Source organism: Eucalyptus grandis, chromosome 11 (genome assembly GCF_016545825.1).
Source record: "Eucalyptus grandis isolate ANBG69807.140 chromosome 11, ASM1654582v1, whole genome shotgun sequence".
Taxonomy (NCBI): domain Eukaryota; kingdom Viridiplantae; phylum Streptophyta; class Magnoliopsida; order Myrtales; family Myrtaceae; genus Eucalyptus; species Eucalyptus grandis.
Genome location: NC_052622.1, coordinates 38,202,982 through 38,217,831, shown reverse-complemented (window position 1 = coordinate 38,217,831; position 14,850 = coordinate 38,202,982). Strand labels below are relative to the sequence as shown.

Here is a 14,850-nt window from a genome sequence, read left to right as displayed (position 1 = left end):
CTAAGCGGGGGCATCTGTCAATAATTTTATCAAGAAATCACAAGGAGGTGATTTTTATGTATCTCGCATGATCATTAAATGACCAAATTGCGCATTTTAAAAAAACAGACACATTATAAAAAAGTCACCTTTTTTTATCCTTTCGGGTTCTCATCAAACAAGAAATTAAAAGCGTGGCGATCTCACATTTCTCGAACCATAAAAAGCACATAGAATCAGATTGCCAATCGCCACCCCCAAAAAAAAAAGAAACTAACAGAACTGTGCGCGATTCGATTCGAGAATCCAAATTGAATCAATGGGGACCAAAGCTCTCCCTTCCTTTTTTTTTTCCCTCACACAACATTATTCTCAACGATCCTAACCAAAATTTCACGTAGATCAACATTTCTCCCCTCGACACCATCTCTCCAACGTTGTCAAAGGAGGAGCCTCCGAGGTTCCGAGGCATCGTATCGTAGGCTCTCCCCGGGGCGGACGTACACTCGGTGAGAGAAATTCTAGCGTGGATCGAGAGAGAGAGAGAGAGAGAGAGAGAGCATATATGACTACGACGAGAGCTTGAATCCCACCAAAGGATGGTCCGTCGTTTCTAAGGACGACGCGGGGCTGAGAATCATTCATACTCATCCCAAGAAAGACCGACCACCGCCCTTCTCTCTCCTCCCACTTCTCCTTCTCCTTCTCCTTCTCCTTCTCTCTCTCTTTCTCTCTCTCTGTCCATCTCGCGCTCGCCATCGCTATTGGGGAATTAAGACCCAGCAGTACTGACAGAGGCACAGAGCTCGCTCGCTCGCTCGCTCGCAGACCCCAGAAAAAGGGTAAAAGAAAAGAGGAAAAATAACCAAGAAATAAAAAAAAAAAAAAAGGGAGAGAAATTTCGGACTGTGTAGGAATCAAGAACTCTCTCCTCCCTCGCCGTACCCTTTATTTTGTTGCTCAAGTAATTCCCGATTCCCCTCCGTCTTCCTCTGCTCATCTCATCATCATTTCCTCCGCCGCATTCCCCAGGTCCGTCTCCTCCCCTTTTGGGTTTTTCGTTCTGCTCTTTTGGGCTCCCGTTTTGTTGTTTAGTGAAGTGTTTTTTTTTAAGCTGACGTTCTTGACTGAGCGGAACTCTTACACTGAACTATCCCCCCCTTTTTCCCTTTTCTTGAATTTTCTGTTTGGTTGTGAATTTCTCTTTGGCTATGGATTTCGTCGTTGTGATCGTGTGTTTCGGTAATTCCTAGGCTGTAGATTTTTGGGTTTGCAGTAGATTTTCCGGTGAGCCCGAGAATCGCCATCGGCGAATGGCTGTTGTCGAGAATGGCGGCGGCGGCGGCGTCGATTTGGGTCGGAACCTGGAGAAACCATCTCAGGACCCGCCCCTGCCCGGCGATCAGGACCATCCCAAGCAGACCCATCTGCGGTCCCGCATGGATCCGACCCTGAACGGTGGCAATGGCCCCATCCTCCGCCCCCACCACCACGATCAGCCGCTCTACCTGGGCCACGGCCGCCCGCTCGTGCCCAACGGGGGCGATCTGCCGCGGGGCGGTGAGGCTGGGGAGAATTTCAAGCGGGACATCAGGGAGCTGCAGGAGCTGTTCTCGAAGCTGAACCCGATGGCCGAGGAGTTTGTGCCGCCCTCGCTCACCGGCAACGGGTTTAACGGGAGGTTTATTGGGAGCAACTTCAACGGCAATGGGAATGGTGGTTTGGCGACGAACGGTGGCGGCCGGAATGGGCAGATGAACGGCATCGCGGGCCGTCGGGTACGAGTTCTTGCTCTGATGGTTTTGTTTTGATGGGACTGGATTGGTTGTTCTTGTCCTTAATTGGGGCTTTGCAATGTCCTCCTGTCTAAAGAAGAAAAATGACGGCTTGAGTAATTTGGTGCACTATGCAGTGTTTAAAGCATGAAAATGGTCGCTGTAAGTTACCCAGGATGTGGTATTACTAGCGGCCAGATGACTGCTTTTGCAGGATTGACTTAGAGAAGCCAATCATCTGACCTCCGGGACGATCCTTTTCAGTCAAGAAGAGTGAAATGTATGAGTATCACAATAATGAATCGGCTTCTTTCCCCCAAGAACTGCACAACATGTGAAAGTGCTTTGATTTTTTGGAATGTGAAAATGTTATGTGTGGTATTATTTCATCCTTCATTTCTGTATCCATGTCTGGACCTAGACTTAGCTGAGGCCTTGTGACTATTCGAGTCTGATCCTGCTTGAAATCAAGTTAACTGTGAATGAAATAGCGATGGATGGCAACTCATGTCAAGCTTTTTGGCAATGGGTGTAATCTCAGAAGAAGAACTTTAATCAAGGCAAACGGAGGATTAATAGCAGGACAAGTATGGCTCAGCGAGAAGAAATAATTCGGAGGACAGTTTATGTGTCTGACATTGACCAACAGGTGTAACTCCACGACTTTTGTTGAAGTACTATGTGCTTCCTTCTTTTATCTGTGCACACTGCACATCTTAGTTGCTGAGTTACATTTTTTTGATGAGGAATGTAGGTCACTGAGGAGCAACTTGCAGCTTTATTTGTCGGCTGTGGGCAGGTTGTGCTGCTATCTTATACTCATGAATTTGGATTGGCTTTTCTTGACCTTTGTTTCTGAATCATTTCTTTCTACGTGAAGGTTGTGGACTGTCGTATTTGTGGTGACCCCAATTCCGTACTTCGCTTTGCCTTTATTGAGTTCACGGATGAAGGTAATGTGTTTATTACTCATCAGAGTTTAACTGTCTCATGTTAAACGGGCACAAAAGACATCTTTGCAATTCTTTCTTCATTCCTTACTGTTTCATTTGCTAATCCAGTAGTTTGGCAATGCAGAAGGTGCAATGGCTGCCCTCAACTTGTCAGGGACAATGCTTGGATTCTACCCTGTGAGAGTGCTGCCCTCTAAAACAGCTATCGCACCAGTTAACCCGACATTTTTGCCAAGGGTAAACTAGCCTTATTTAAATTCTATAAGACTTTTCTTTAAGCCTTTGCCGATTTTTTGTCCCACTGCTTGGTAAATAATTTCTTATATCCCCTTTTCATTGCTGGGATATCAGAATGAGGATGAGCGGGAGATGTGCACAAGGACCATATATTGTACAAACATTGATAAGAAGGTGAGTGCCTTTGAAATGATTCTGGTTTTCTGTTAGTTGCAGGTTGATGAATTGGTTGTTTAATTGCTTTGTTTATTTTGATTGATTCAGGTTACTCAAGCAGACGTTAAACTATTTTTTGAGTCCGTCTGTGGAGAGGTGTGACCTAATTCAGGCATAAAAAAATCTTTCTCCTTATTTTTTGACAACTTGTGCCTGTGAAATGAGTGATTTGAGGGATTCCGTCTAATGCAGGTTTATCGTTTGAGGCTACTAGGAGACTATCACCATTCTACTCGAATTGCTTTTGTTGAGTTTGTAATGGTGAGACTGCCTCTTCCTGACTTGTCAACCTTTCCCTGATCATGTCTGTATTCTCTTTAGGTCTTTGTCTATTTTGTAATTTATTTCTTTTAAACAAAGCATTATCATGCTATAAAATGTCATTTTTCTTTGAGCTTTAGAGAAGTGATGCTAGTAGAGTTACAGAACCCATCTTCCTTTGATTTGGCAGACTTGTAAAACCATGAAGTACTGTTCTTATTGTAGTGTTTTGTTAAGAACCAGAGTAAACTGGAAAGTTCTCTGCCTTCTGGTGTAGTTTGATAAAATTGGCAAATCATTGTGTATTTAGACTAGTTTTCTAAAGTAGTCAAGATTCTTCTAGGAAAAACAAGCAGTGTCAGTACTTCTATTGTTTCTTGATAGCTAGGCTTAGTTGTTTGCTTCTGAAAACACTCATCAGTTGATGAGTTTGTTTAAAGTATACTTGGTTCACTCGTGAGTAGCTTGTGAATTTCTTTTGGAGTGGTAAGGAAGGACCTATTTCCACAAATAGAGAGCGGTTGCCAATCACTACACTATTCCCAAAGGCCATCTCCGTAAATAATTTTTTCAATTGTAAATCTCCACATCGATCAAGAAGTGCTCTTAAACAGAGTAAGGTATATGATACGTACTCATTGAACAGGCTCCTCAGCATTTCTCAGTTTGTGTCACCTGGAGTCTCTTCACTAAACTTGTTTGGTATATCCTTTAAAACTTTTGGTCATCGCTAAGGAATTAGAATCGGAGAATTAAAAAGTAGATATAGAATCGGCATAAGGTTTCTTATAGTAAAGTTCATTGAGTTCTTTCCTAGATATAGACTCTTTGCCATTTGATGTATTTCTCTATATTCATCAATGAGATTTATGTGGTTTTTATTTGTTATTCGAATTTTTTCCCACTAGCATTCCCAAGGAAAAGATCAGTCTTGAATGCCAAAAGAATGTAGTAATGTTGTATCCTCTGGTAGGATGTGTTAAGATACCTGTTGCTCTTTACAGTGTAGCATGTAATAATATTATAGGTAGTTAGAAAATCGATCAGTGATACTTCTACTTCACAGGATGAGGTGTTTGTTAGTCATAATCTAATGCAAACATAGTTTTTTTGTCTTTCGGATGCCGAAAACAGGACCTTTTACCTTAAAACGGTGTCAAATATGCATTCTTGTACATTAACTTGCTTGGTTTCGTACAAAATTTCAGTAAGACCTTAGGGTTTTCACTTTTTGGCCAAGGATCATATAATTCATTTATGAGCTTTCTTAAAGTTTTCAGCCACATCTCTTCAGGTCCTTCATTTTTTCCCTCTCCGCTTTTTGTGGCCATTGCTGTTTCCTCCACTTTGAGCATGTTTAATACTTCTTAATGGTCGGTTACAAACTTTGTAAGGGAAGATGCAAACTTTGTTAGGTAGTAGACAACCAGCACTTTTTTCTAAGCCAATTTATCGCAATCATCCTTAGAAATTTACTCCTCATCTTCTATGGAAAGCTTGGCTCTCGGTTCCTATTTTGGATATTGAGCCATTTTTCAGTATGGACTTCTAGAAATCCGTCGAGTTATTGGTTGTTGTCATTCCTATAAAAAGATACAAAAACTTCTTTGATGCAGAGTGTATCATGAATTTTACTTTTCTTGCAGAATGCTTTTCTTGGATCTTTGTTTTATGAGTCAGCGAATTAGACGGTTTTTACAACTTAGCTGCATTTGGTAGTATCTATTAAACACTGGGATTCTCTTGGAAATCCAAATCTTATTGTGATTTGGCAAAAAGTTTCAAATATTGCCATGATTTTGCCAAATTGTGGCTGGTGGGAACTTCTAAGTCTCATTCTTACTGTGATAAGAATTCCATTTCACTTTGCAAAATTTTGGTTTAGATAGGGAGGGAGGGAGGGTGGGAAAAAGGTGGGGGGGGTGGTTGGAGTGGCTGGCACTGAAAAGTTCACCGGTAACTGTTACCAAATCCAATGTACTTTTCAGTTTTCTTAGCATTGACATGAAAGAGTTATTTTTCTTTTAATTCTTTCTCGCTCACAGTGCCTGAGACCATTTTTGGTATGGCTCCATAGTTGTTGTCGATGGTCATATCCAATTGAAGAGGCATGTTGAATGTTGATGGCATAAATAGTACCTTATTCAGCTCTATATACCAACTATCACAACACTGGTTTGTAGTCAGTAGGATACATGTGACGTTGAATGACCTTGTAGTTCTAATAAATAAAAGAAAATACTGTAACGATGACAATCATCTCAAAATGGTTATAGAGATCATCATAAGATCTTTTTCTTTTGTACTACTATATTCTCTCAAGGCCGCATCACCATCCTTTTCTAGTCAATGCGGACAGCGAGATTTCTTGGACTTTTATTTTAGTCATGTCACATGGGCTGAGAGCCTGATTGTAGAGATGTTTCACACAATTCTACAACTTAAATTAGAGATCAAATTTATATGACCCAGGAAATTAGGTCATCGGTCTTGCGTTTCCATCAACTAGGAAGATGATCTGCCTTTCGATTATTTCACATTGTAATCGTTCCTTAGGAACCTTTCCAATGTTGGGTTTGACTATGGTTTTGAGGTTGCTCGTTTGTCACCCATAACCTGTGAAGGATGTGAGTGTGGATACTGTTTCGCATTAGCTTCTGTTGTTAAGGAGCATTGCTGTGTGTTAGTCCCTGCTTCGTTTCTTTTTTTTCGTAATAAAGGCCTTGAGCTGAATAGCTTCACTTGGTGGATTCTTGGGACTCGTGCAATGTGGGAACTTTGAAATGAAGTCTAGGATGAAGAGACTTATCTCAGCAAATTGGATATTGCTGAAACAAAACTCTTTGATGCATCACTTGTGCTCCCTACATATTGTTATCTCTCCAGATAGGAAAATTCTCTTCACTTTGGTGGATTTCTTTTTGGTTACACGGATTCTTGCTCTCTCAGTTGGTTGACATGTTCTTTGTTTGCATAGATTTTGCCTTGCGACCATTGTTGTGGACATATGATGGAGGGTATCTGTGTGGTCGGGTTTGTAGATCTATTACAGGGAAATATGCATAAAAAACTTATGGCATTCTGATATATTGCTCTCCAAAAAACCGCTAGTGTAATGCAGTACGTATTCATTCTTCGTCTCCTGATTAGCACTTGTGAATGTCAGAATCTCATTTTGTCTATTCCTATCCTACATAACTAAGGGAAATATTTTTAGCTCTTGATAGTTGGTTTTCCTCTGCAACTGAACATCCGTGATCTGTGCTTTGTGTTGTTTAGGCAAAACCTAATGCAGCCCTCTCTGCATCTTCTCCCACCTGTAACCATGAAAAAAGCCTAAAAGAATTAGCAAGATACCTTTTAGGTTCAAGAATTACTCTGTCTCCACCTGCTTGAAAGGGGAAAAGGAAAGATATCTCTTGCCATAGAATCATGGGGAAGGATCAATTGGCTTTAGTTGCAGAGATTGGTTTTGAAATAGCTCTGTTCTCTTCTTAGATAACAAGAACTGATTTTCATTTCTATGTTCTCCGTGCATATTGCATTCATTATATGTAAAATCTCTGGCTCAAGAAGTAGCATTTCATATGATGAGATTTTTTAGAATTTCAGTGAGGGGAGGAGGGTAGTTTGCTCTGTGCAGAGCATTTTCTTTTTCTTTTTATTTTTGCTAAACTGAGATTTTATTAATTAATTGATTGGAAAGCTGGAAGCCTGTGTAGTTAACACTCAAAGAACTTCAAAGTCAATGCCCTGCTGGTCTAAAAAGTTTGTGTACATGTAAACGAGTTTACTGAACATCAATGTGTCATTTTTTACCTTTCTGCCCATATCAATTGTTTGCTTTAATAGAGTTAAGTTTCCTTGTTTCTACCCTTCAGGAGAAATATTGATAGAATATCTACTGGTATTAATATACATTATCAAGTCAAACTGATGATGTGCCCATTTAATTCGGGGTTTTTACTCGGCATGCGATTGCTGATTACCATTAAAGTTGAGGGGTATTCCAACTTTAGCTCTTGCCACCAATAATTTGCATTTGACATGTCGTGTGGTTTCCTCATTCTGCCTCTGATTAGTTAGAAAATATAGTTCTTCATGGTGAAGAGCCATGTTGCTCATGAAATAGTAACGAAGCTTGTGTTCATTGGGTCCTGTCATTGTAATTAAAACATGAAGAAGTCATTATTCATGTGTTTCACTTGTGCAGGCTGAAAGTGCTATTGCTGCCCTCAACTGTAGTGGCGTGGTTCTTGGATCACTACCCATAAGGTCTGTTATATTGCACATCCCCTTTTGGCACTCATTCTTTTCTGTACTTGTGGACATTTGATTCGCTCTCCTCTTGTTTATCGTCTTGTCTTTGGTATTTTCAGGGTGAGCCCATCGAAAACGCCTGTTCGCCCACGTGCCCCTCGCCTGCCGATGCATTGACCGTTCTCAGCACCTGACTTTGTCACCATCTGGATATATATTCGAACGCATGATTATCCCTTCTTCAATGTAAAAATTGCTCTTTGGCCATCTGGCTTATCTCTGTCTTATAGATACGGTCATCCACTTCGATATGAAAGCTTACCATAGGCGTCCATGTTTTGTTTATTCTCACTTATAGAGTTGTTGGATGGAACTTTGAGGCTCTAAGAGATTGATGTTACTATAGTTGGTTCATCACTCTTCTGGACATGGGATGCTTTTTTAAGTATAGAATGCTCCCTGAGCACTAGCAGATTCTGACATGGTCTTTTGAACTGACCCCGACAAATCGGTTAGTTTTGATGCTTATGAGTTCTTGTTCATGCTCGGTTGTTCGAGTTTTGACTTATCATGAAAATATTAGCTTGAAAATCTGTGTCCAGTTGTCCACATGGTCGCAAATATGGTCTGTTAATCTATGTCCACATTGTGGTTTGTTGCTGCAATAGGGTATTTTTGCATGAAGTGGTGTGGTAGTGTCATGTTGGCTTTTGTATTTGCTCTTCTTTTGAGATATCTATCTATCCATAACCCGGATAGAAAATTTTTGTAGTGCTTTCCTTTTGGTTAGGGCTTCGAAACGACAGAGAGCGTCAGCTTGGATTATGGGATATTTTGGACCGGACTAATCTGTTGTTGCCTTCACGACTCAACAAAGCTGTTTCGAAGGTCGCCCCATTATGTATCCGATATCGCTGCTTAAAAGAGGTTTAGTAAGGCCAGCAATGATGTGGGATCAGGTAATGAGAACCGGTTGAGTTTTGATTGTAGATGTACTGCTGTTTGTGTCTTGATGAGATGGTTTTCCAAGGAGTAAAACTAGGCAGCGCCTTTAGGACAACATACCAAGCTAAGATTCTTCATCAAATGATTAGGATGCTCGGCTCTATCGACTTGTTTACGCAACTGTTTGGCATGGTATGTTTGGCGATGCGAGTCTTGTGGGTCACTCTCTCATGTGTTCGTCATGATTCGACTGCCTGGTTTTGGTGTGTGAGCCGGTAGTATCATCAGAGGTGCGTGAGGAGGCATCCCAAGGACTTTGCCTTTCATGAGCAAAGCTGAAATGCCTCGTTCATCCTCTCACTCCAATGGAAGCTCTTGCTTTATGCATTCATCCAAGTTCAATTCCTGCGGAAGTTTTTTCCCCACTTTAACAGAGAACCGGAAATCTAGGCCTTAGAAATAGAATAATGGATCACTCAATTTGAAGTAGAAGACGAGGAGACTCGACACCTTGCGTGAATCGTCCGGTGAAATGAGGGAGATGGGTCCTTTTCCTTGAAGGCCGCTGTAGACGGCGCCGGTGACTTGCCGGTTGTCGAACAACTCCATCGGATGGATATCGACAATGTGCCGGGCTCTATGTGAGCCCCCAACAATACTGTTGTCCTCCCATCCCCAGAGTCAGCAATTATACTTATTAAGAGACGTTCATTAGTAAATTAAAAGTTCAGGAATAATATTATCATAGATCATACTAAACAAATTAAAAATTCAGAGATGAAATTGCAAATTGTGTTAAAGTTTATAAACCTGTGTGATTATGTTGTTCTCAACAAATGAGTCGTGCGTCCAAAAGCCATGCATTCATCAAAGCAAGAAAAGTTCTCTCGGATCTTCAATCGTTGATTCAAAGAGGTAAATCTTTTCGAAAGACCCTAAAAATAATTTGGTTGATGGCAAACGCTCAATCCAACTTTCAGGGGTCGGCGGTGTTTCGAGCTGTGCAAATTCATATTGATTTGATTCTGGCACTTCATAAATGAACCGAGTCGATCCAGCTAGCACATCGGCGGCGTTTTGATTTGCTCCAGCACCTTCACCAAAGATCCATCTTGTCCGATCAATGCAATCATTCATTCAATAATACCGGTGATAATGAACTGCTCATACTCGTGAGAATCCCCGACGATGGGGTACAGTGCAAATTCCTATCAATGACGAAGATGTTGATAAGCTCTGCTTATGTATGTATAGGCGATCGTATTAATGAGAATTCCCTCACGGTGAGGGCATGATGCAGATCCGTGTCGATTCAATCGTCGGCACTCCATAAATGAATTAGGTAGGAGAATTTTTCTATCGATGGCGAAGATGATAAAGCTCTGATGCGACACCTAATGTTTGGTGCCCATCAAAATCATTAAATACAAAGGGACGGGCTATGGGAATAAAAGGATGGGTGATGCTGTCCTTTACGTTCCCAAAATATTTATGTCGAGTTCACTGACGAACTCAGGATTTTGTCCGAAGTAATGAACATCCCATGAGCAGACCGTCTTTTTTCCCTGGAGCAATTTGCACGCAATTGACCGATCCATAGCTGACTGATGAAAATTCCAGTGCGAACTTCCGTTTTCCGGTCTCTTAACTCGTGCAAATTCGAACGTGAATTCGGGTTAATTAGAAAATTCCCAAGAGAGAGCCCGAGCACGTAGGTACGGTAACTGTTATTTCCATGCAGTCGTGGACCGTCGGAACATGAACGAAATCGCGAAGTGCTAGGGTTCGATAGATTTTATTACATGTCGCATTTTCTCAAAGTTGAGATGCAACGAATGCAGTAGGAGAGAAGGACGAGATCAGAGGTGCATGAGGCATCTCAAGGACTCCCCTCCCTGGAGCAGCTGGAACGCTTCGTTGATCTTCTCGAACGGGAGCTCGTGCGATATGAACTCCTCCAAGTTCACCGCCTGCCACAAAAAAAACAGAAAAAAAGAGAGTAAATTTTCTGCCCCTTCAAATTAACTTTTTTACGTACATTCGAACATAGTCAATTTTGCATTTTTGGGGGAAAAGATAGGACGCAACGGCGAGTCGAGTTGTTTTGCTTACCCCGCGCATGCAGTCCTCGGCGAAGCGGGGGATATGGGTCTTCCCTTTGAAGCCACCGAAGACTGAGCCGGTGATCTGCTGCCCGTTGAAGAGCTCCATCGGATGCAGCGGCAGCATCTTCGGGCCCGGGTGGATTCCCAGCAGCACGGTCAAGCCCCATCCCTTGCAACAATCCGAGTGTTGTTCCGCATAAAGTTAGATGCTTAGCAAACATATAAAGATCGTTACGCTATTTATATGATAAGTATAGACGAAAATACTATTAAAGAAAAACCCATGTGACGCATATCTTCTTTTTGCTTTTATCTTTATTATGTTTGGCATGTAATAAAATAATGTAACTTTAATTTTTTAATTTTTTAAAGCGGAATCATAGTATTTTATTGAGGGGAGATGACGTACGAGATGGGCGGAGAGGAAGGCCTCGCGCAGGACCGCCAAGTCCCCGGTGCACTCGAAGCTGTAGTCAACGCCGCCACCTCCGGTCAACCTCTTGATCTCCTGCGGCATAGACCAACGGCCGTCGATTTCCAATTTTTAGAATACAACTTGCTAGGAGCGAGCATCCATCCAAACCCTAACCGGCCCAATTTGGCCGGTCCTAGTCCAGTCACGGGGGGATTGGGTTTGTCTTTAGTCCGAAGACCTCTGCATCCTGCATTGTGCGGGGTGGTTCTTGGTTCTAGGAGTTTAGGATTGATCCAATTCGGATCAATTCTATACATAATATATTATATAATATATGCTTTTGTCTACTTTAAATTCTTGTACCTCCTCCTCTATTCTGTTCGCAGTTTAATTTGTCATGTAAATTAGAAAACAAAAAACCATACCAAATTCAACCAAAAAATAAAAATAAAAGTAGAAACCCTTTGTGACTCACTTCGATCTCGCTTGCTCACCTTGGCCTTACTTGCCTTGCTCACGACTCGCCTCTTTTTGCTTGCCTTACTCACCTTGTCGCTCGCCTCTATTCACTCATCTTGCCATTTGCTTCTATTCTCTTGCTTTGCATGTTCATTTTTATGATTTATTGCTTTTAGCAAATGTAAGTTTCTATTGTTACCTTATCTTATATTTATATTTGATATATCAGTGTTCATAATTTGATTGTTCAATGTCACATTTTGATGAATATGTAATTTGAAATAGTATGTTTGTCCTTTTAAGTAATATAAAAAAGGAAAACAAATTTTACCCAAAAAAAGAAAACAAAAATAAATAAATATATGGTCCTAGGTAGACGTTGAAACCGGATCGGACTCATGGAGTCGATTCGATTCTCGGTCCTAAGTTTAATATGGTCGATTTTCGGTCCTAAAAATTGATGACCAACACTGTATGGATTGGTTCTTGGGTTAGACGTTAGATCGGCCTATTTGGACCATGCTCACTTCTATCACTCATGCCCACCCATATGTTAGATCTACCTTACTTTATTTGTTTTTTTTTCTTCTTCTTTTTTGTTAATTTTTAGTGGGGTTTTCTTTTCAAAGAGCATGCGTTATAGCCAGCCATACCTCATGGGATGCCGTCTCGAGCTCCTTGGGGTTGATGCAGTCGGTGATACCTAGCGCTTGGGCTTCAAGTGAAGAACCAGCATTATGATGTCATCAGTAATAATATTCAAAATAATTCATTATATTTTGATGACCTACGATAATATGATGAAATTAATCAATCAATCAATTAATTAATTACCTTTGACGAATTTAGCAGGGTTGATGTCAACACCTATAATCTTAGATGCCCCTCGCGCACGTGCTCCGGCCGCAACCTGCGCATGATCAAAGGTGGCATTTCTCACGGAAATTGATGTTTGACTTCTCCTCCGGCGATGATCTTGACTTCTCTTCCCGATAGAAACTGACATCTTGATTTTTTTACTCTTTTTTTTTTTTTTTTTTTTCAATTTAGCCCATGCTTTCTCGAGGTTGACGGGAGCATATATAAACATCGACTTCTCGTTTTAAACTAGGTCAAAGTCAGCAAAATGAAAAAATAAAGATTTACACGCGCATCCACGGGGGATCTTTTCCCGCCCTAGACGACGTCGCTGTCGCTTGTTTCGAATGAGCTTTTCATGCGAGCGGAGGGGCGTTCGAGCAAGCGACGATGACGCTCTCAAGCTTGTTGTCCGGGCAAGTTCTTTTCGGGTATATATAAAAGTCGACGGGACGAATACGATGATGAAATCGAGAGCTCGAAATGGATCGGGATCGGGGGAGGCGTGATGTATACGTACCGCAAGACCCACGGAGCCCAAGCCGAAGATGGCGACGGTTGACCCGGCCTTCACGTCGGCCGTGTTCCATGCCGCTCCGACACCTTCATATGCAAAACGATGACAATGTTATGTATGTACCCAAACTAGGAAAAAGGACATTCCTTGCGATTTCTGCATAGAGATTCTCTTCCAAAACGAGAACGCACTTCGCGTCAACTGTTCAAAACTAGAGAGAGAGAGAGAGAGAGAGAGAGAGAGAGAGAGAGGAGGAGACGCCGCAGCTGAGCATGGCCATTTTCTCGAGAGGGAAGCAGGGGTCGACCTTGACTGCACAGGCGGACTCGACCACCGTGAACTCGCTGAAGGTGGAGGTGTTGAGGAAGTGGAAGATGGGCTCCCCCGTCTCCTTGGTCCGGAACCTGCACCTGCCGTCGGCGACCATCGCCTTCTTCATCGGGTTCACCCCGTAGTCCCGGCACATGTTGGTCCTCTCGCACCTGCAGTACTCGCACTCGCCGCACTCCCCGTTGAAGATGGGGATCACGTGGTCTCCTTCCTTCAAGTCCGTCACCCCCTCCCCGACGCACTCCACGATCCTGCCAATCGACGTTCATCCGAAACGTCAGTCGAAAATCAGTCCATACCGAGATTTTTAAAGAGGACGGTCGTGTGCCGGAGCTGGTGTTCGGTACCCGGACGCCTCGTGGCCGAAGATCCGGGGATACGCCCTTTGAGATTCGTTCTGCAAGAGGAGGAAAGGGAATGTTAGTCCTTGACAAGGCAATAAATAATGGCAAAGATACCAAAGACCCGATTAGTTCTTTGATCACCTCGCCTTTCCAAGCGCTGAGATCCGTGTGGCATATCGAAGTGAAGAGGACCTTAATCCGGACCTCCATCTTCTGCGGTGGATCCACCAGGATCTCCTCCATGACCAGTGGCTGTTCCGGTCCCCACGCCACGGCGGCTGCCACCGGACACAAAAACAGAAACCATCCTATCATCATCGAGGAAAACCTAGCTGCAAAAGACGGCGCGACGCTATCTAGAAGCGCACAGACAACTACGAAATCCGTCCTGGACGACCACTTCGCTCTATTGGAAAACCGGTTGGAAACCGGCTCGTCGACCCAAGAATCAGAAGCGAGATGTCTCTTTACCTTTGCATGTGATGACCTGCCCAGCTGTGTTGTTCACCATGTCTGCTGTCTTGCTTCTCTCTTCGGATGTTTTGGCTGCTGCTTCTGCACAATTTTGCTCCTGAGAATAGAAAGCGATATAAACTAACGAGGACTTCTCTGCGTGAAATTGCACCGAGAAGCGACCGTCGTACATATAGACAAGGCTAGGAGGGGGATAAAAAAGAAGATTTATATCCCCGAACTACTCATCACACCCGGCTGATCTTGCACGGTTGAGAAGTTGACAAAAAAAAATTAATGTCCTAAGTCAACAACTTGTAGGCTGGCCCTTATCCTTTATGTCGCAGTAAATGTCGAGGAATCGTTTCCCTAATTAGGTCATCCTTTTCTGCGTCGCCAGACACCCTATCCTTGTTGAATTAGTAAAGGATAATTACCAAGTCAGTCCTGAACCTATTATATGAATTATGTTCTAAAATTTTCAATTGGTAGCCAAGTCCTTCCGGGCGATCATTGCTAGGAGAGCGGCTTATGTGGCACGTCAACATGATCAACTTTACTTGAAATGATATCCTACTTAAATCGTCACTTTAGCTATTTTCGGTAGTAATCGAGTAGAAAAGCTAACTTGGAATTTCATACAAAAGTTTAGGATTAGGTTAGTAGAATCGAAAAATTTATAACTGACTTGCTGTTTGTACTAAACATTTAGAGCTGGATTGGTAATTTTTCACTTAATTAAA

General features: G+C 42.4%; 2 protein-coding genes across 4 annotated transcripts; one reads left to right on the top strand and one right to left on the bottom strand.

Moving 5' to 3' along the window:
* Positions 1–559: 559 nt before the first annotated feature.
* LOC104444117 (polyadenylate-binding protein-interacting protein 11) lies at positions 560–8,302 on the top strand. Of its 3 annotated transcripts, none has more exons than XM_010057725.3 (11): positions 560–1,011; positions 1,256–1,757; positions 2,296–2,403; positions 2,509–2,553; positions 2,635–2,707; positions 2,832–2,944; positions 3,059–3,118; positions 3,209–3,256; positions 3,353–3,421; positions 7,635–7,696; positions 7,801–8,302. In XM_010057725.3, the coding sequence occupies exons 2-11, from the start codon at positions 1,293–1,295 to the stop codon at positions 7,856–7,858; spliced, it is 1,101 nt and encodes a 366-aa protein (XP_010056027.1). In that variant the 5' UTR covers positions 560–1,011; positions 1,256–1,292; the 3' UTR covers positions 7,859–8,302. The 3 variants fall into 3 exon arrangements, with proteins under 3 accessions (XP_010056027.1, XP_018730146.1, XP_010056026.1); XM_018874601.2 differs by having other exon boundaries at positions 1,240–1,757; XM_010057724.3 differs by having other exon boundaries at positions 1,233–1,757.
* Positions 8,303–10,337: 2,035 nt separating this feature from the next.
* Positions 10,338–14,321, bottom strand: LOC104444115 (alcohol dehydrogenase-like 4). The gene is made up of 10 exons (XM_039304351.1): positions 14,126–14,321; positions 13,796–13,932; positions 13,658–13,707; positions 13,231–13,561; positions 12,984–13,067; positions 12,440–12,515; positions 12,259–12,320; positions 11,141–11,239; positions 10,739–10,900; positions 10,338–10,596 (listed from the first exon to the last, which is right to left on the bottom strand). Exons 1-10 carry the CDS (start codon positions 14,298–14,300, stop codon positions 10,486–10,488), a joined length of 1,287 nt encoding a protein of 428 aa, XP_039160285.1. The 5' UTR covers positions 14,301–14,321; the 3' UTR covers positions 10,338–10,485.
* Positions 14,322–14,850: the final 529 nt, after the last annotated feature.